This window comes from Gouania willdenowi, chromosome 9, assembly GCF_900634775.1.
Source record: "Gouania willdenowi chromosome 9, fGouWil2.1, whole genome shotgun sequence".
NCBI lineage: Eukaryota > Metazoa > Chordata > Actinopteri > Blenniiformes > Gobiesocidae > Gouania > Gouania willdenowi.
Window position 1 is genome coordinate 2264355 of NC_041052.1, and position 19268 is coordinate 2283622.

At 34.8% G+C, this 19268-nt stretch overlaps 3 protein-coding genes across 4 annotated transcripts; 2 read left to right on the forward strand and 1 right to left on the reverse strand.

Annotated features, from left to right (window-relative positions):
- Nucleotides 1-681: 681 nt before the first annotated feature.
- Nucleotides 682-7606, forward strand: slc35d2 (solute carrier family 35 member D2). 2 transcript variants are annotated; one of them, XM_028458152.1, is made up of 12 exons: nucleotides 683-974; nucleotides 1059-1092; nucleotides 1761-1847; nucleotides 1927-1994; nucleotides 2984-3055; nucleotides 3202-3270; nucleotides 3351-3453; nucleotides 5182-5274; nucleotides 5355-5422; nucleotides 5501-5579; nucleotides 6797-6879; nucleotides 6969-7606. In XM_028458152.1, exons 1-12 carry the CDS (start codon nucleotides 829-831, stop codon nucleotides 7078-7080), a joined length of 1014 nt encoding a protein of 337 aa, XP_028313953.1. In that variant the 5' UTR covers nucleotides 683-828; the 3' UTR covers nucleotides 7081-7606. The 2 variants fall into 2 exon arrangements, with proteins under 2 accessions (XP_028313954.1, XP_028313953.1); XM_028458153.1 differs by lacking the exon at nucleotides 5355-5422 and having other exon boundaries at nucleotides 682-974.
- znf367 (zinc finger protein 367) lies at nucleotides 7328-12348 on the reverse strand. The gene is made up of 5 exons (XM_028458154.1): nucleotides 11861-12348; nucleotides 10523-10673; nucleotides 10259-10378; nucleotides 9221-9359; nucleotides 7328-9140 (listed from the first exon to the last, which is right to left on the reverse strand). The coding sequence occupies exons 1-5, from the start codon at nucleotides 12131-12133 to the stop codon at nucleotides 8873-8875; spliced, it is 951 nt and encodes a 316-aa protein (XP_028313955.1). The 5' UTR covers nucleotides 12134-12348; the 3' UTR covers nucleotides 7328-8872.
- Nucleotides 12349-13434: 1086 nt separating this feature from the next.
- LOC114470161 (intracellular hyaluronan-binding protein 4-like) lies at nucleotides 13435-18782 on the forward strand. Its single transcript, XM_028458179.1, has 9 exons — nucleotides 13435-13562; nucleotides 13646-13889; nucleotides 14719-14851; nucleotides 15001-15141; nucleotides 15898-15969; nucleotides 16043-16126; nucleotides 17297-17471; nucleotides 18421-18612; nucleotides 18708-18782. The coding sequence occupies exons 2-9, from the start codon at nucleotides 13652-13654 to the stop codon at nucleotides 18768-18770; spliced, it is 1098 nt and encodes a 365-aa protein (XP_028313980.1). The 5' UTR covers nucleotides 13435-13562; nucleotides 13646-13651; the 3' UTR covers nucleotides 18771-18782.
- The last annotated feature ends 486 nt before the right edge of the window (nucleotides 18783-19268 follow it).

Genomic DNA, 19268 nt, shown 5'->3' on the forward strand with positions numbered 1-19268 from the left:
TGTTTGGTCTGCAATGATACCGTTAATTAATTACTGCATAAAATTGTCTTAAATATATCTTTGCGGAACAGCTCAACGTTGACAGGTAGTCATGGTAACTCGGGCTATAAGTTTAAAGCTGCGTAGAATCAACAGGAGTGACTGCACAAAGGGCTTTTAAAGGATATTTTAGGATATTTAAAAAAAAAAAAAAAAAACACCCTGAAAATATTGACTGGCATGTGTCCTCAGTGAGCAACGTTTGTAACTCAGGTGATAATAATAATAATAATAATAATAATAATAATAATAATAATAATAATAATAATAAATTGTGTGTGTGTTTGTGTGGAATTCAGAATTAAATTTGCATTCGGCATTGAGTGTTTACAGGGTCAGTTTAAAGAGGATTTAACTTGTATTCTGAATTAATGCTCCCATGTAAACCATCCATAAAAAAGCTACTTAAACTCCCACTTTTCTCTAAACACATGCTTCCTACGGACACTGCATTAGTTTATGAAAAGTTACAGAAAGGACAAAACTGAACAGAACCAAAAGAAAAGGAATACACGTTTAAAATAAACTTTCCTCAAATAGAACTGTCACACTTTTATTGTTTGTAATGAATAAAACTCTTTAACAGTTTATAATATTGTTCCAGGCACGTTTAGTGACGTTTTTAGCGCCACACTGAGGAACGCCCCTCTTGCAGCGGAACAACAGTGAGCCCCGCCCCTTTTAACTTGGTTTCCTGACTGGTGGATTAACTGGTGTTTACCAGGAACCAGTGGAACCAGCGGAACCAGTGAAGTTGACTAGATCTATGAGGCCCACAGCACTGTGGACATGTTGCCTGTGGAACCCGCCGCTCCTCCTGGTCCCGACCAAGGTCCGGAACACCCCGGCCTCTCCCGCCTTCTGTCCGCCCTGTTTTACGGCTCGTGCTCGTTCCTGATCACCGTGATCAATAAAACGGTTCTGACCAGCTTCAGGTACGTACTCATCTGCGCACACTGTTAATGACGTCATTTCCGTTACACTTAACGCAGAGTTCTGGTTTCTTTTTCACTTCACAGATTTCCTTCCTATCTGTGTTTGGGAATTGGACAGGTAAGGTAGTCAAACGGCGGTTCGGGGGCCATACGTGGCCCCTCGGGCTAGTATTGTGTGACACACTATTTGACAGAGAAATACACAAAACCCACAGGAAAAACACTTGAACAAAATAACTTAATAATAAAACAAACATACAAAATGACACCAAATAACAAAAAAAAATATACAGGGATTTACTTCTTTAGCACATACAATGACTGGAAATATACACAAAAATAACAGAAAATGACAACAAAAGTATAACTAGTGTTGCAAATGGGTGGAAGATCTAAGCTCAGGAAGTTTTGGAATATTCAAACATTTAAACTTTTCAATTCACTAAAGGACTAAAAATAATATTCACAAAATTTACTTAAAAACCCCCAAAACGAAAACAAAAATTCACAAAGTGATTGCAAAAACATACAAAATTAGAGAAAAATACACAAAGGGACCAGCAAAGATACACAAAAATGATTTCAAAAACCCAAAAAGGCAACAAAAATACACACAAATATTATATAAAAGACCTTACGACAAAAAACACATAAAATGACTACAAATAGTTTGGGAATATTCAAAAATCGAAGCTATTCATGTAAAAATGGTTTCTAAAACCCCAAAAAAAACACGTTTGTGGCCTATATTCAAACCGAGGTCGTATTAATCTTTCTTTTTCCCAGATGGTCACCACTGTTATTGTCCTTTATGTGGCGAAAATGAGCAAAACCGTCCAGTTTCAAGATTTTGACCGCGGCGTTCTGCTCAAAGTAAGTTATCACATCTTTTTTTATCTGTCATTACTGCTGATTTCTTCACATTCTGCTCTTAATTTCATTTTCCCCTCAGATCTTCCCTCTTCCTTTGTTGTACGTTGGAAACCACATAACAGGACTGGCCAGCACCAAGAAGCTCAGGTTAGCTGTGAAATAAATAGAATTCAACACTTTTCAGAGCTAACGTGTAACATCTGCTTTAAAACTTTAATATTCTCCTGCCAGCGTAGAGTCCACATGCAGCCCTCACTCTAATCTAATTATGGGCAGCCTCCAAAGTAAAAGCACAAAATGACAAAAAAAATACATAAAAGGGCAGCAAAAATACACAAATTTCACCCCAAAAACCCAACGTGAAAAAAATTATTTCTCAAAATAATCCCAAAATTACTCAAAATGATATCAAAGACACAAAAATGGTTTAAAAAAACCCAAAACGACAACATAAATGCACAAAATATCTCCAAAAATGCACTAAAAGTCAAAAGAAATTTACAAATTTGACTTCAAAAACCCAAAATAAAAAAACAAAATGCACAAAATGATTTCAAAAACACACAAAATAATATAAAAATACACAAAAGGGCAGCAAAAATACACAAAATTGACTCCAAAAATGACAACAAAAATGCACAGAATCTCTCCAAAAACACACACAATGACATAAAATATACAAAACCACAAAATAAATTCACAAAATGGGCTTGGAAAAACTCAAAACAACAATACAAATACACTAAATGACTGCAAAAACATACAAAATGACAGAAAAGTATACAAAAAAACAAAAAAATTACAAAATTGACTTAAAAAACTCAAAACAATAATAAAAATGCACAAAAAGACTGCAAAAACATACAAAATGACAGAAAAATGCACAAAAGGGCAACAAAAATGCACAAAATCTCTCCAAAAACACACACATTGACAGAAAAATATACAAAAGAACAAAAACATTCACAAAATTGACTTAAAAAAACTCAAAACGACAATAAAAATGCACAGATTGACTTTGAATAAAATGTCAAGAAAACACAAAGCCTTTGTTAATTATAATGAATATTCAAAATACTGACATAAATATGTTAATAATGTGTCACTAATAAAATGTGTGCTCTACATTTCCACAGTTTACCCATGTTTACTGTGCTGCGCAAATTCACCATAGTGATGACGATGGTGTTAGAAATACATATTCTGAGGTAAAAAACACCTGAAATGGATGTAAACTTTGTTCATGCTTTTTAATGTAATTTTAATTTGTTTAGATGAACTGATTTTATTTTTAAACCTGAGATCTTTACTGCAGAAACACCTTTAAATGATTTATTTATTGATTTATTTTCAGGAAAACCTTCCCAAAGCGTGCGGTTTGCAGCGTAGCAGCGATAGTTTTTGGGGCCGTTGTTGCTGCAAGGTTGGTTTTAACTCATTGAGTCATTTTTAACTTGTTTAACTCGGTTTAACAAAGTAAAGGATTGAATGTGAATGTTGTAGTTCTGACCTGGCCTTTGATATGGAAGCGTACACATTCATCCTGTTCAACGACGCCTTCACTGCAGCCTACGGCGTTTACACCAAGAAGAAACTAGGAGATCAGGTAACACAATGTTCTTATTATGAAGAAAAATTAGATCCGAGGGTCACATGATCAACATTCATGTAAGATTTTGTTTATCGGAGTCATTTTTTACATTTTTGTTACCGTTTTGTATGTTTTTCAGTTATTTTTTGTGTATATTTCCGTCGTCTTGTGTGTTTTTGGAATAAATTCTTGTATTTTTCTTGTCCTTTGGTGCAAGTTTTTGTAATTTTGTATATTTGTGTGTTTTTTTATTTTTTAATCCTGTCTTTTTATTGTGTTTTTGTTTTGTGTTTTTTTAAATCACATTTGTGTCTTTTTGTTCTCATTTTGTGTATTTTTTGTCCTTATGTTTTGTGTTTTTGGAGTCATTTTGTATATTTCATTTTTATTTTTGTGTTTTATATTTTATATTTTGTACATTATATTTTTATGTATATGTTTTAATTTTTCTTGTTTTTTAAGTCAGTTTTCGTATTTGTTTTCATTTTGTATATTTCTATTTAATTATTCTATATTTTAGTTTCATATTATATTTCTATGTATATTAGGTTTTGTTGTGTGTTTTTGTAGTTATTTTGCATATTTCTGTTTTATTTTTTGTTTATTAAATGTTACATAATTGTAAATTTTAAAAATATAATGTACAAATATATAAAATATAATACACAAAATGAAAACAAAAATACATGAAATGATTCCCAAAACATACTATAAAAAATGATAAAGATATACATAAAAATATCATATGAAACTATAAAATATAATACACAAAAAAGACAAAACTAAAAATTTAAAAAAAACTGCAAACATATCAATTTAAAAAAAAATAATAATAATATATATATATATATATGTTTTGTAGTTGTGTGTTTTGGGGAATAATTGTGTGTGTTTTTGTTTTCATTATTTGTATTTATATTCTATTTTTGTGAATATTTTATATTTTTCTACATTATGTATGTATATTTATTGATTTTTTTTTTGTAGTTGTGTGTTTTTGGAGTGGTTTTGTGTATTTGTCTTTTATTTTTGTGTATTATATTTTGTACATTATATTTTTATGTAAATATATATATATATATTATGTTTTTATTTTTGAAGTCATTTTGCGTATTTTTGTTTTCATTTTGTGTAATTTGAATTGAAGAATATTTTCCTGTCAATTTTTTTGTGTGCTTTTGAGTCTCATTTTGTATGTTTGTATTTTCTTTTTGTGTATTATATTTTATAGTTTCATATTCAATGTTTATGTATATATATTTTAAATGTTTGCATTTGTGTGTTTTTGAAATCATTTTGCGTATTTGTGTTTTTCGTTTTCTGTGGTATCATACTGTATTTGTGTGTATATTTTTGTAGTGTGTTTTTTGTTTTCATTTAGAGTATTTTTATTTTATTTATGTCTCAATTTTATATTTCAGTACATTATATTTGTCATGTTGTGTGTTTTAGGAGTCATTTAGTGTATTTTTGTTTTCATTTTTGTGTATTACAGAGTTTATGGTTTCATATTATATATATATAATTCACTTATATGCTAAATTACTTCCAAATCGCACATAAAACAACAACAGAAAGCTCAAAATGAGAAAAAAATGACACAAAACGAGCACAAAAAACTAAACTAAACAAAAAATGACACCAATCATCTGTTGATCATGTGGCCTTTGGATCACTTTTTTGTGGCCCTGCTGTCTAAAGCAACTTTAACATGATGTTTTATTTTGTAATTTTTTAACTCAGAGTCTTGGGAAATACGGTGTTTTATTTTACAACGCCATCATCATCGTCATCCCCACGCTGATGCTGAGCGCCTACACTGGAGATCTACACAAGGTGGGGTCCACTGGGATGTTATTTAACACCAGCATCAGTCAAAGCTGTGTGTTAACGTTCAACTGTTTCTCTTTGAACAGGCGTTCATGTTTGAGGACTGGGTGGAAACTACCTTTGTTCTTTGTTTTCTGATGTCCTGCGTCATGGGGTCCGTCGCTGAGTCACTCATTCTGTTCTTTAACACGTCTGCGTTAAACATTGACACCATTATGTTTCCATTACCCAGGTTTGTTCTGATGTATTCCATAGTCCTCTGCAGTTATTACAACTCAGCACTCACCACCACCGTGGTTGGAGCGTTAAAGGTAAGAACACGTTGATAAGAACATTCTTTAGGTTCCATAAACCAAAAACAGGCAATATTAATCACAGCCAGGGCCACAAAACTGTCCCTTTATCAACTTCATGTCAGTTTTTAGAATAAAGATCAATCTGAGCTTTAACACAACAAACAACTGAGTGTTTATGTGCTTTTGTGTATTTTTGTTGTCATTTTGTATATTCTTGCATCATTTTGTGTGTTTTGGGAGTTATTTTGTGCTTTAGAATCATTTTTTTGTATTTTGTATTGATTTTGTTTTCTTTTTGTCTCATTTTGCAGATTTTTGTTACCGTTTTGTTTTTGGAGTCATTTTGTATATTTTTCTCTTTTTGTTGTGTTAGATTAATTTTGTGTGTTTTTGTTGAAATTTTGTATGTTTGCCATGCACTTGGCATTTTTAGGAATAATTTTGTGGTTTTGTGTTTGTGGATTAATTTTCTGTTGTCATTTTGTATATTTTTTGTGTATTTCTTTCTCACATTTAGTGTATTTATGTTGTCATTTTTTATATTAGTCTTTCAACATTTTGTGTGTTTTTGGAGTTATTTTGTGTTTTGGATGAATTTTTAGTATTTATTGAATTTTTTGCATCTTTTCTTTTTGGAGTAATTTTGTATATTTTTGTTGTAATTTTGGATATTTTTCTCTTTTTGTGTATTTTTGTTGTGTTTTTAAGATTTATTTTGTGTTTTTGTTGTAATTTTGTATATTTGTCTTGCACTTGGCATGTTAATGGAATCATTTTGTGTTTTTCGATTAATTTTGTTTTTGGATTCATTTTGTGCATTTGTGTTGCAAGAAATGTTTTTCTTTTGCAGGTTTTTTTTATTGTAGTCATTTTCTACATTTTTGTGGTTTTGTGTATTTTAGTTGTAATTCTTTATTTTGCAGGTTTTTGTTGTTCTTTTGTGTGTTTTTAGTCATTTTGTGCATTTCTGTTGTATTGTTTTCCTATAATTTGGTATATTTTCCTGTTATTTATTTGTAGTCATCTTGTGTACAAATATTGCTGTTTTTTTTGTATATTTCTGTTATTTTGTGTATTTTTTAATTTATTTGGGGCATTTACTTGGCAGTAAAATTAAGTGAAAATGAATGCAACATTCCACCACTTTAGATGTTAAACTATTTTTCAACTCTTGAACTATATTAAAAATCAGACTTGAATTCTCCATTTTATAACTTGTGTATTATTTTCAGAATGTTGTTGTGGCTTATGTCGGCATCTTTATTGGTGGAGATTATCTGTTCTCGTGGACCAACTTCCTGGGCCTCAGCATTTGGTATGAAATGATCTTTGACATTATTGTGCAACTTAGTAAATAAAAACTAAATAAACTGAGCTTTGTTTTACTTTTCTTTCCTCTTGCAGTATGTCTGGAGGAGTCGTGTACTCATACCTAACCTTCATAAACAACAAAAGTACCACAACAGCACATGAGCAGAACTCTAAACTTCAAAGAACACAAGTGATTCAGCTGTAGTCACATGACCAGGTTTCACCACATGGTGGCAGTGTTTGACTCCATATTGGAGCATTACCGTTTCTGTCTATTCAAGTCATTGTTTTCTATTTAGCGGTTTATAAAACAGGTTATTTTAAATTTTACTGCAGATATCGTGCTGAATTTCAGCCACGTTGACTTTAAATGTTATAAACTCATAGGAAATTAAGATTTATCTCAATGTTTGGAGGTAACAGAGAGTGAAAAACACTGAGTCAGGGTCAGAGAATGTTTATTGAAAATTGACAATCATAAGATTTGAAACAAAGCTGTCAGAAAGTGTGTATTAATGGTAGCAGAGCGACTCTAAACACAGAATAATGGAAACTGTGGGAAACTGTTAAAGCTGTTAAAGGAAACTTGTGCTCACTCATGTTTCTAAAAAAAAGATAAAAACGTGTAAAATATATATATATATTAAATGCCATAAATCTTCTCAAACATTGCAGTTTATAAAAATTTAATACGTTGGGAGCAATAAATCATTTTCTACTTTCCTTGATTATCCATGTTTTCCAGTTTCTTTTGTAACGACACAATGACAATCGTCAAAGTGAATGTGACTGGTTAACCAAAAAATATTTAAATATCAAAGACTTTTTTTTTACAGTGTTGAAGAAATATTAGTGTTGCTCAAAGAGACGTGCCAAACAATCGCTTGAATCTCAAACCTGCGAAGGAGTTTAAGCGCTTTATTTTGAAATATGGAATTAAGCTATTTTCCCACAATTTCGTCGATTAAAAAAAGTCATTTTAATGATGAAACATTTCAGAAATGTTGAAAAAGTGTGTAATTATCAAACACACTCCCATTATTGCTCGCCTTCAAAATAAAAGACTGGAACAAAAGATCATTAAAGGGATCCTCCTCTGTTTTTAAAAATGTGGCCTCAAACCTTTCAAATGCACTAGATCTATGTCTAACAAAACACATTCATATGCATGATATTCGTTTTGTTAACTTTTAAAAATAGGACTACTTTATAGTTGAAATCATGCGATTGATGATGTCACAAGGCCCCACTGCCTGTAAACATCCCATTGTTTTCTATTGGAGTGAAACATGCAGCCTGATTTTTAGACCAATTAAAAGCTTTTTAGATCATTTAGCAATTTTTTCACAACTTGTGCTGCTTTTGGTTGCTCTAAAAAAAAAAAAACACAGGAAAAGTTAAAGCTATTGATGTAAACCTTTTGTTCACATAAAGAGAATAAAAACAGTTGCTCATTCGTGTCCTTGGTTGACTACAGCCCTATTAAAAACAGTGGAGGATCCCTATAAAGTGTTGAAATCCATTTTAGAACTTTCTTAAAAATGAACAATTATTGTAAAAACAGCCAAAGGAAGTGAAGTTTTCTGCCACTCGGAAACAACGACCGTGTTTAAAACTGTTTCTCAAACATTTCTTGTGACCTCATCCGATAGCGTTCTCTCCATTTGAGCATCATCCTCTCTTTTTTTACACATCTGTCACACACACTCACGCTCTCAACATTCGTAGAAAATCAAAACAAAAACCAACTCAAAGTGCAAACCAAACAACATTAAAAACAAACAACAGGTTCTCGTCCTTGGCCTTTAAAAGACTAAAGAGAGCGACATTCTTCATATTGTCAAACCTACCGTAATAGCAGCCTAAAACTGGAAGCTCAATAAGGTGCTTTAGCTTTTGCTTTCCTGTTGCTGTGACAACGAGGTGGGGGGAAGGTACAGCACACGCCACAGGAAGGCAGGGGGAGGGGTGAAGGGGAAGGAGGAGGGACTAAGTGTTTATGCAGACAGGTTATTGGCCAGCTCGATGAGGGCCAGGGCGCCATGGAGACGCTCCCGTTGCTCCTGGAGACGCCGTTTAGCCGCCGCCCCTCCCTGGCTGCTGCTGCTCTTCTCCTCCTCCGCGCTCTCCTCCTCGTCTTCGTTTTCTTCGTCAGACTGGAGGAACTCCATGGGGTCCTGCTGCTCCTGGTCCTGTCCTCGAGCTTTTCCCGCCGGCTTTGCCTTGGTGGTGGTGGGGGCACGCTGCTCACGGGTTCGCCAGTACCTGGAGAAACAGGAAGTGATTATAGAACATATGGGGAACACGCAGCTAGTGAGGCTAATTCAGATTCTGTGTTAGCTTACTTAGCTAGCCACTCGGCCACAGCCTTATTATCCACTGACTGGGCCTTCCCAGGGCTCTCCTTAGGCTCCTCCCTCTTCAGACGAGAAAACGGGTGTTTGGGGCAGTGACGGTTGGCGTGTGTGAATCTATTACCACATCCTGAAGAAAAAAAGCACAAATTATTACAGTGAACATTATTAATGCAACTGGATATATGTTTGTAGATAGGAAACAGGCCAACAAGTTCAGAATTAAATTAATTAAAATTCTCCAAAATCATTCATAAAAGCCACGTTAGAGAGTTTCTTTGAGTAAAAATAAATTGATTAGGGATGGGACAATACACTAAATTCACGATACAATATGAGACAAAAAAAATAAACATTTTATTTATTATTATTAAATAATGCATTGAACTTTATTTGACTTTTAACTGTGTGTTAGCTTTTCCAGTTTCAAACTGAATATTAATTATGGTTATTAAAAAAATAATAATAATGGTTCCTCTTGCTCATTGGCCACGGTTATATGATGTTTTTTTTTATTTAGAATTCGTTATTCTGAGTTAAATTAAGTGTTGTGCTTCATGTTTACATAGAAATAGTAAATTGAGGTTAACAGGAATTCATTTAAAGCGGAATTAGTGTTTACAAGAAAGAGGAATAATTTAATTCAGAATGAAAACGGCATTAGGAATTAAGTGTTTACAAGATCAGTTTAAAAATTGAATTAACTTTTATTCTGAATTAAGGAGGAATTAAAGCACCCATGTGTTGATTATGATGCTTTGAATAGGTTTTCAAACAGAACTGAGCCTGAAACGTTGGGTAGTTTAAACTGCCAAACGCTCCTTCATCGAAACTTTAACTTTCTTTTCACCAGAAACGGAAACTGAAAGCGAAATAAAAAGACAGTCTCAGTCTTTCTTCTTTAAACTATGCAAGTTTACGAGTGTTTCCAGTCATCCATCCCTAAAGTTTTAAATAAAGACAACAGTTCTATTGTGTAAGAGCACTTTTTTCCCCTTTTTAACCTGATCGTACTTGCATCAAACATACCTTTCTCGGAGCAAACAAAGGGTTTCTCCCCAGTGTGGAGCCGTTGGTGGGTTTTCAGCTGACCGCTCTGAACAAAGGCCTTCCCACAGTTAGGATAATCACACAGATAGGGCCGTTCTCCTGTAACAGAATAAAGATACATTAAGAAAAGACTCTGATGGTCAATTTATGATGGTTATCAAGGTTTATCCGAGAGCTTTCTTTTTCTCTTTATGGACTATTTGCTCACCATTAGCCGTGCACATTAACGGTTTAAACACACACCTGTATGTGTCCTCTTGTGAGCTTGCAGAGATTTCTCTCTGGGAAACACTCTGTTACAGATGTTGCAGCGAATCCTGCTGGACGAAGTCTCGCCCTCGTTGATCAGCTCCCGCACTGTGTCAGCTCGAGGTCGACCTCTGCGTATCCCATCCTGAAAGCAGGAACACATACATTTAACTGCTTCTGTAAGGATTGCACTGACTTGTAGGAGGAAAAAACTTGGATTTCTTTTGAAGTTTTTTATGCCCTAGTTTGCACTTCCACATACAACTGATATATACAGTGTGTACAATACCCAAGCAATAAATGACAAGTATCAGTGCTGCATCATTTTCAGAATCATATTTGTGGGATTCTTTGTCAAATAAAAAAAGTCAGGATTTTAGAAAAGGTGATTAAAGACTGCACGGGCAACTAGTGACCACATGTGGCCCTTGGCCTCATTTTGTGACTTCAGAAACATACAAACTGACAGAAAAATACACAAGAGGAGAACAAAGCAACGCAACATTGTAAAAAAAAAAAAAAAAATCACTCCAGAATCACAAAACGACAACAAAAATGCACCAAAGAACAACAAAAACACAGAATATCTCTAAGAATAAAAAAATACCCTTTTTTCTTTCCAGTATTAGTGCTAAGAGTAGTAATCATTCTAAATACTGACATAAATGTTGACAATGTGATTAAAGTAGCCCATCTCTGTTGTAAACGGCCAGATTTGGGTCCTAGACCTTAAGTTTGACTTTGAACCTTACTTTGTCTTGAATCAAAAAGTTAAACTCGTGTAATGTATTCAAAACAAACATTTATCTAGACAGGTCAGATAAATTAGGTATTTTTCATCTGAGATTATGATGCATTTTTTTTCTCCAACTTTTAGGTTTTAAGTTTGTGAATAAAATAAATTTTCACATAAAACGTCTATTTCAAAACTCTCGACAGTTTACGAACTTGAAAAATGCAAATCACATGTGACAGTGCAGGAAAACTCGTGCATGTTTTCTTTTCTTTCCATCCGGCTGCATTTTGGCGCGCAAAGATACGTCACAAACACGAGCAGCTGCTGTTGCTCAACCCGGAAGTGAATGCGGATTAAAATCCACCCTGTCACACTGCGCGCGGGCGTTTTTTAAATGACTTTTTCTAACTCAGCCATGTTTAATTGTATTTTCACACATTATCGACACAAACACAGTGACTGAATACTGACTTTATTAGTTAGTTACCCACGTGTATTAACATGAACTCTTTGAACAACGTGTTATTACAGTAAGTCCCACATAAAGACATTGTTACAGGTTTATAAAGACTAGCTCTGACTATGAAGCTTTTTACCTTGATTTCAGCAGGTGTCAAATCTTCCTCCGTGGCCGTGTGTGTCCCAGTCGGAGACGCAGCCCCGTTTCCAGAGCCTGGACTCAGGCTCACATTGTGGGCGTTTTCTCCCCACTTCCACGGGTAAACCATGAAGTCGCTGAACCCGGGGCTGGTGGGCGTCAGGGCGTACATTTTCCTCGGTTTGATCGGTGTGGTCTTGATCACGGACACCAGGACTCTTTTAGGAGAGTTGTCGCAGAAAACCACATGCGGCTGCTTGTTTTCAGTCATCGTGTTGACTTCAAATCCCACAAAAAAACGAGAAAATAAAGGCACAAAAACTCTTTTGCGTGTACAGAATGTTAAGTTTCAGTCTTCATTTGTGTTTGTAGTTTCAAAAAAAGGTAAGAAACTCGATCCGTCTCCGCAAAGTATCCAGAAAAGTCCTAGTTTGCGGAGAAACTGTTGGTTTGAACTGACCTCATCCGCCCACCAGTGCTTCCTCCCGCGCTGCGCCGCAAAATCCCGCCCGATCGTTTCAATGTCCAATGAAATCCTCGAACAGTATCCCACGTGCTACCGAGAGCCAATGGAAAACGTCGACAAACCCGTCTCAGCCAATAAGCAGCGTGGAGTGTTGTCAACGACCGGAAGTATTTTCCTCCAATGAAATTCGAATACACGCGCGCTCTAGTTGATTGACGTCAACAAAAACCAATGAACAAAAGCTGAGCGCGTAGCACAGCCAATGAGAATGGAGGGCGGGGGAATTTCGTGTAACCCAGGAGCAGATGGCAGTTTTCCCGCGCTGATGACTGTATGTTATTGTATGGTTTTTAAAGTCATTTTAAAGGGCAACGAGACCGTGGCGCCAACGTTACGTAATCATTTTACGACAAAGAGAGTGAAAGATGACTGTATATGAATCTAAGATGGTTCTTGGAGAGTTTTATCATTCTGATTCAGAAAACTTTATGTGTCAGTGTTTGTCATTTTAATTTTAAGGCGCTGCATAAAAAGAAAATGAGAAAATTGGAAAAAAAAGACAACAAAGCTTGAAAAGAACTATAATATATATATTACACAAAATAATATACATAATCACGTGAACTTTAACAAGTACGAGTAAATTGGCGCACTGTCCCTAGTAGCTTTATGTATTTTTATGTTGGTTTGTGTGTTTTAGAAGTTTTTTGTTTGTTTGTTATTTTGTGTTGGAGTTTGATGTATTTATGCATTTGTCTGTTAGTTTGTGCATATGGAGGTATATTTGTGTCTTTATTATTCAATATATATAAAAAAAACTTTTCAATAAAAAAGCCCTTTTAATAATAAAAAATCATAAAAATCAAATCAAAGAAAAAAAGTGTTCAAAAGCAAAAATAAATAAATAAATAATTGAGACCCAAATAATTGCATTTGAACACTTTTTTCCTCTTATTGAAAATATTAAATTTTTAATAGAGGTTTAATAAAGGTTGTTTTTATTGACAAGTTATTTTAATTTAAACAACAAAGACACAAATATACCTCCATTTGTGTGCTGGGGTTTCATGTTCCTTATTTTATTTTATTATTTTGGCGCGGTTGATGAGCCCGTGGGCGTGGCTTCGTGTCCCTTCCACACCTGTAACCTGTTAAAGGTGTTAATGAGGGTCTCGTGCTCACTGGCCATTGTGCTGGAAGCTCTACGTTAATGCTGCAGACGTCCCGTTAAACGGTGATTTTTGTTCATATTCCAGTGGTTGAATGTGTGTAGATGAATATTAGTGAACTTTAGTTACATTATGTGTGTGTGTGCAGGAGGAGATGCTGGCAGACACCTACGGCTGTGCGGTGACCAACAGGTTCGGGGAACTTCTCGATGACGAGGCGGATCCATTCGATCTGATCAGTGAAGTGGAAACAGAGAAGGAGAAAGACAAGAAGAAAAAGAAGAAGAAGAAGGAAGATGAGAAGAAAACTCCACAGAAGAAACCTGGTCAGAAGGAGTCTCAGAGGGAGAGGAGGGTCCCCAAGTCTGTGGAAGTTCAGGAGCCTTTACCAGGTCAGCAGAACAGTTCAAAAAGTATTAAATTAATACTATATATGACTTTTCTAGTATACACCAACTCACCTTCTGTTAAAAATAGATAAAACATGTATCCATAATTTGTTTAGTTTATTAGGGTTTAAAAGTATCATGTGGTGCAACTGCTGTTTATAAAAATCACTAAGATTACTAACATCATTATCATTAGGTGATTTATTTTTAACTTGATTTATTATACCCAAATAAAAAGTAATTACAATCAAAATATGACAATACATACAATGTAATACACATGTTTTTGTAAATTTATGAAGATTTTCTTTTATTGTCTTATTGTATGTCTGTTGTGTTTTAGTTGTCATTTATATAGTAATTCATTTTGTGTATTTTTTAATCTTTTCTTGTGTTCATGTTGTAAAAACTGTATAAACCAATGGTTTTGTGTTTTTTTTTTTTTTTTTTGAGACATTCGTGGGTATGCTATGAATCTAGATGACCTCTTATCGCGCTAACGTCCGGGATTTAATCGGTGAGTGCTGGACTACAAACCTCGCTGGAGCTTAATCACTATGGCGATTAATGCTGAACAACTAAACTGCTCACGAGCAGGTTTTTCTCTTGCTTGGATCTTAGCGAGTGCTAAAGCCCCGCCTCCTGACCAACCACATCTTAAACGACCTGCCCATAGATGGATGATCGTGGTTGGTGCAGACCTGACTGCGCCAACCAGTCTAGAACATAATGTAGTTCCAATTATTTTATTTTTAGCCTAAATGCTTTTCCTAAACTGATTCCGATTCCCATCTTTTTACTTGACTACTTTGGATCTAAATCAATTTTTCAGGCCGAAAGTTTGAGCAGAGCCATGTGGAGGGCGGAGCTACGAGAGAAGAATCTCAACGAGGAATGAAGAGATCTGCAGCAGGTCAACAAATGGACAAACAGGAGGCGTGTCCTCAGGATTACTACACTGATAAGTGAGTGTCACATGATGGAGAACAATAAGGTTAAACCTGGAATATGAACACAGTCCAGATTATGTGATGCCTAAAATAAGAGGTTTAGATGAAATTTTTAAAATAACGCCTGTAGTATCAGAGTTTGTATTGAGCGGAGTGTGTGTCAGTGTTGACAGGCCTTTGGACCAATCAGAATTCGACTCTCGAGGCCGGGGGGGCTTTAGAGGAAAGAGACGAGGACGATGGACCCAAAACCCTGGAAACACCAACATGAGAGACGGGAGGGATTTTGATCGTCAGAACAGAACGTAGGAGTGTCCTGCTCATGACGAATGTGGCCTAAAACATTTTAAATTTATTTATTATATCTGAGTAACTAAATTATGTATCATATTTGTTTTAACTTTTAAAAATGGGACTACTTTACAGTTTTAGAGCCTGTGTTCCTCCATCTTGAAATCACATGATTGATGATGTCACACAGCCCCACTGCCTGGAAATATCCCATTGTTTTCTATTGGAGTGAAACATTCAGCCTGAATATATAATAAATATATATAAAAATATGAATATATATATTTAGCAGCTTTTTCAGCCAAAATGACAACTTGTGCTGCTTTTTGTTGCTCTAAAAAAATCAGGAAATGTTTTACATGTTGATGTAACACTCTTTTGTTTACAAAGAGGATTAAAAAAAAAAAAAAAGTTGGGGAGACAGTTCCAACTCTGTAATATGGTAGACAATGAAGCAGAGCAGAAGAGCTCTCCCAAGGGACATTTACTCTCCCTTAAACAGTGTGTAGACACGCTTTGGTGGCTGAAGTTGGAGAGTAATTATGGACAGTTGAAAGCACACAAACCCTGAGGTCCTTTAGGGTGGGAGTCAGTCAATCACATGATTTCATGATGGAGGAACGCATTTTTAAAAGTGAAATATGGTTTAAAATGTGTTATGTTAGTTAAATTAGTTCAATAAGTACATTTCAAAGGATTTTGGCCACATTGGTGATAACAGTGGAGGATCCCTTTAAGGTGTATATATCATTAATTATGTGAATGTTCAGAGGTTTGTCTCCTGAGGAAAAGCGTGGGGGCCGTGGCCCCTGGAACTGGGGATGTGTGGAAGATGCTGCAAAGTAAGTGGAATGTTATCGCTGTTTCTACAGTAATTCTTAGTGAAATTCTGAATGGGAATGAATGTTTCCAAAGGGAGGGGATGGATGTGACGTCTCACAAGAACACAAGCAAATCCATGGAGCCCCAAAATTCTGCGGAGGAGGAAAACCTAAACGAGTGAGTGATAGAAGAACATTTAGTTCCCAAATTTCACCAAAATGTGTCCGTATCATAATTTTCCTCTAATTAGTTGTCAGTGTAGACCAGGGTGTCAAACTCATTTTAGTTCAGGGGCCAAAAACACAGACAAGTTTGACCTCAAGTGGAGGTTTGGAATGAAACAATTTCAATATTTTTGCTACTTTGCATTTGCATGTGTAAATGATATAAAGGTATGTAGTATATAAGGCACCGACAAAATCCAAGCAATAGGTGATGGGTAGCAATAATATGTATTTAATTTGGGGACGTTTTGTCAAAAAATGAGCAAGATTTCAGAAAAGAGAGATTTCTTGCAGCAATTAATGATTTGAAATGACTTCCATAATGTTTTACAAGCATGAGGAAAAACTGCTGAACCCTCAAATATTGTAATTTTATTGAATTAGTGATAAATTCAATGAAACTCCACTGGAGTAATTGTAAAGTTCTATCTTTAAATTAATCTGTTAAACTTTTTTGAGTGTATTTTTGCATGGATGCCAATATTTGTTTGGATATGATACAGTGACGTACAATTTTTTTTTTTTAAGCTATTTTACGCCCCTTTGCAGCTCTACTGAGATCAGCAACTACATTATTTGGTAATTTACACAATAATTCATGTTTTCTCTGCTATTTTTACTTCCCCTGGGGACCAAATTAGATGTTTTAAAGGACCAGATTTGAGTTTAACACATGACACACAATATTAAACTTCCTGAAATTGTCAAACATGCTGAAAACGTAACTGATTTCATATTTCTCCACTGTGTGTCTAATGCATACACTGAAATCACGTGTGATTTGGTGTCTGATAAAAATTTACCACTCATTATGTGGTGGAATATTACATTTAAATGTGATAGTGTCTGTGCAGGAGGTAAACTGTCGTATTACATCAAATTTTTTTTTTCTGACCACCCGTTCACTGTGAAAAATTGCGAGTAAATGTGATTTTACCGAAACATGAATCTATCAGTGTAATTGATATTGTTTATTTTATTTTTCCAAATTAAAAATTTCTACCCATTTTCCACAATCGCAAAAAATAGTTTGTACTAAAATGTCGGAAAAGCTACATTGTAGTAATGTGGTGGACAGAAGTGTGAAGTTTCTTATTCAGGTGTCATTTGTCCTGATCGATAGCCTGAAATATGACGACAACGAAGAGCTTGTGGTCCAGGTTGCCATGGAGATGAGCCTGGACGAATGGAAGGCCATGCAGGAAAACACTCGCTGTAAAGCAGAGTTTAATCTGCGTAAAGCAGAGGATAAAATACCAACTAAGGCTAAAGTCATCCATCAATCCATGTGCCTGGAGGTGAGAAAATAAAGGAGAAATGCTCCAAAGAACTTTTAAAGGTGCTTCTGTTTTCATAAAAAAAAGGTTTGACTTTTACTTGCTGTATGTGTGAATGTGGGCGTATTACATAGTCTGTAGATTAATGACTGTCCATAGTGAGTTACTGCTTGTTAGATTTTACTAAAATATTTTGTTTTCAAAAGTGCTCATCTTAGAAATTAACTTTAATGAAATAATCAAATACTTGAATCCAGGGGTTCTCATCTGGTCTCACCCTGGGACCCACATTTTGCCACGGTCACAAAATCGTGACCCAATTTTTTTTATTTCAGAATTCGACCAACCAAAGTTTAAAATTTTAAAAATAACGTATACAAAGTTTTTCTTAAACATAAATCCATATATTTTTCTGTGCAACTTCTGCCTGTCAAAAGAAGTCTTTCAAAATAAAAGACAAATCTATTAAGAGACATTAAGTATTTATTTTTGATCAACTGTTTCTGACCCACCGAGTACAGGTCCGCGACCCACTTTTGGGTCCCAACCCACCAGTTGAGAATCACTGCTTTACTCCCCCACTTTAGTTTTTGCACAATCTCTCAAATGTGTGTATTTTTGTTTTGTCGTCAGTGCATTTCTTTGTTTTTGGTCTCTTTTTGTCTTGTGCTTTTGGAGTTACTGTATTTTGTTTAATTATTAAAATTGCATTAAGTGTTAAAGTTTTTCTTTTTCTAAGTACTCTAATACTCTTGTATTCTGTGATTTTGTTTTTGGGGGCTACACAAAATAAATGAATGAATAATCGCAATATAGTTGAACCATTTTGGAGTTTTTTAACAAGTGGCTAATTATTTTTATGCATTGGCAAATTGTCATAATTTCAAATGTTAACATTAAACTCAAAGGCTGAGTTGTTTTCCTTAGATAAATACTGTATTATTAAAAACTTGTGTAATTTTATTTTTAGAACCTGAAAATAACCAGTGAGGACCTGGAAGAGGACGGACATTTCCTCCGTAGATCCGTCAACGACATCACGTCCCTCCTGGACATTAACTTTGGGAGTCTCGGGCGTCCGAGTCGTGGACGTGGCAGAGGAGGTGCACGTGGTGGTCAGAGTGGTCGTATGGAGAGACCCAAGTCTATAATAATAGAGACGGTACGTGTCGTAATAATGTGGAATTTACAGTTACTTCTGACATGATGATCAATAACTTGTATCAGAAACTAATTGATCTATTTCTTCTTTTTCAGGTGGGTTACGCACCAAATCCAGACGATCCAGAAGATTTTCCAGCTCTACCAGGAGGAAAATAAAAATATTCTCACCATCCTGCACATGTTTGTTGTTCCACAGCATGGCTCAATAAATACATTTACAAAGGTTTCTCATGGTTGGTGTTTCAAATTAAAATATAGTATATTAATGTTATCTTCAGGACAGGAGTCTGCTTTTTTTTTAAAGTGAATATACGTTTATTAAAAAAATCAAATGTGGTTAACCATACGATTTAAACATAATGCAACTTTCATTTACAACTTATATAGCATAATTGCAACAGTACAAAATATAAAACTTTTTTAGTTTTGAAATATAGGTGATGGCATTTCAGGAAAAATAAAAAACTAAACTAAAAATAAAAATGTAAATATGCACACTAAAGAATTTTGTGTACATTAACGAACATGCAGGTTTATGAAGGAAAGGCAAATACATTTTGTATTTACAACCCTGGATCCAGACGCATACTTTTACTTTGAAGTAATGACTGATTCAGTCTTAAGTCTGTTCATTCGCTTCCTGGTCCTTGTATC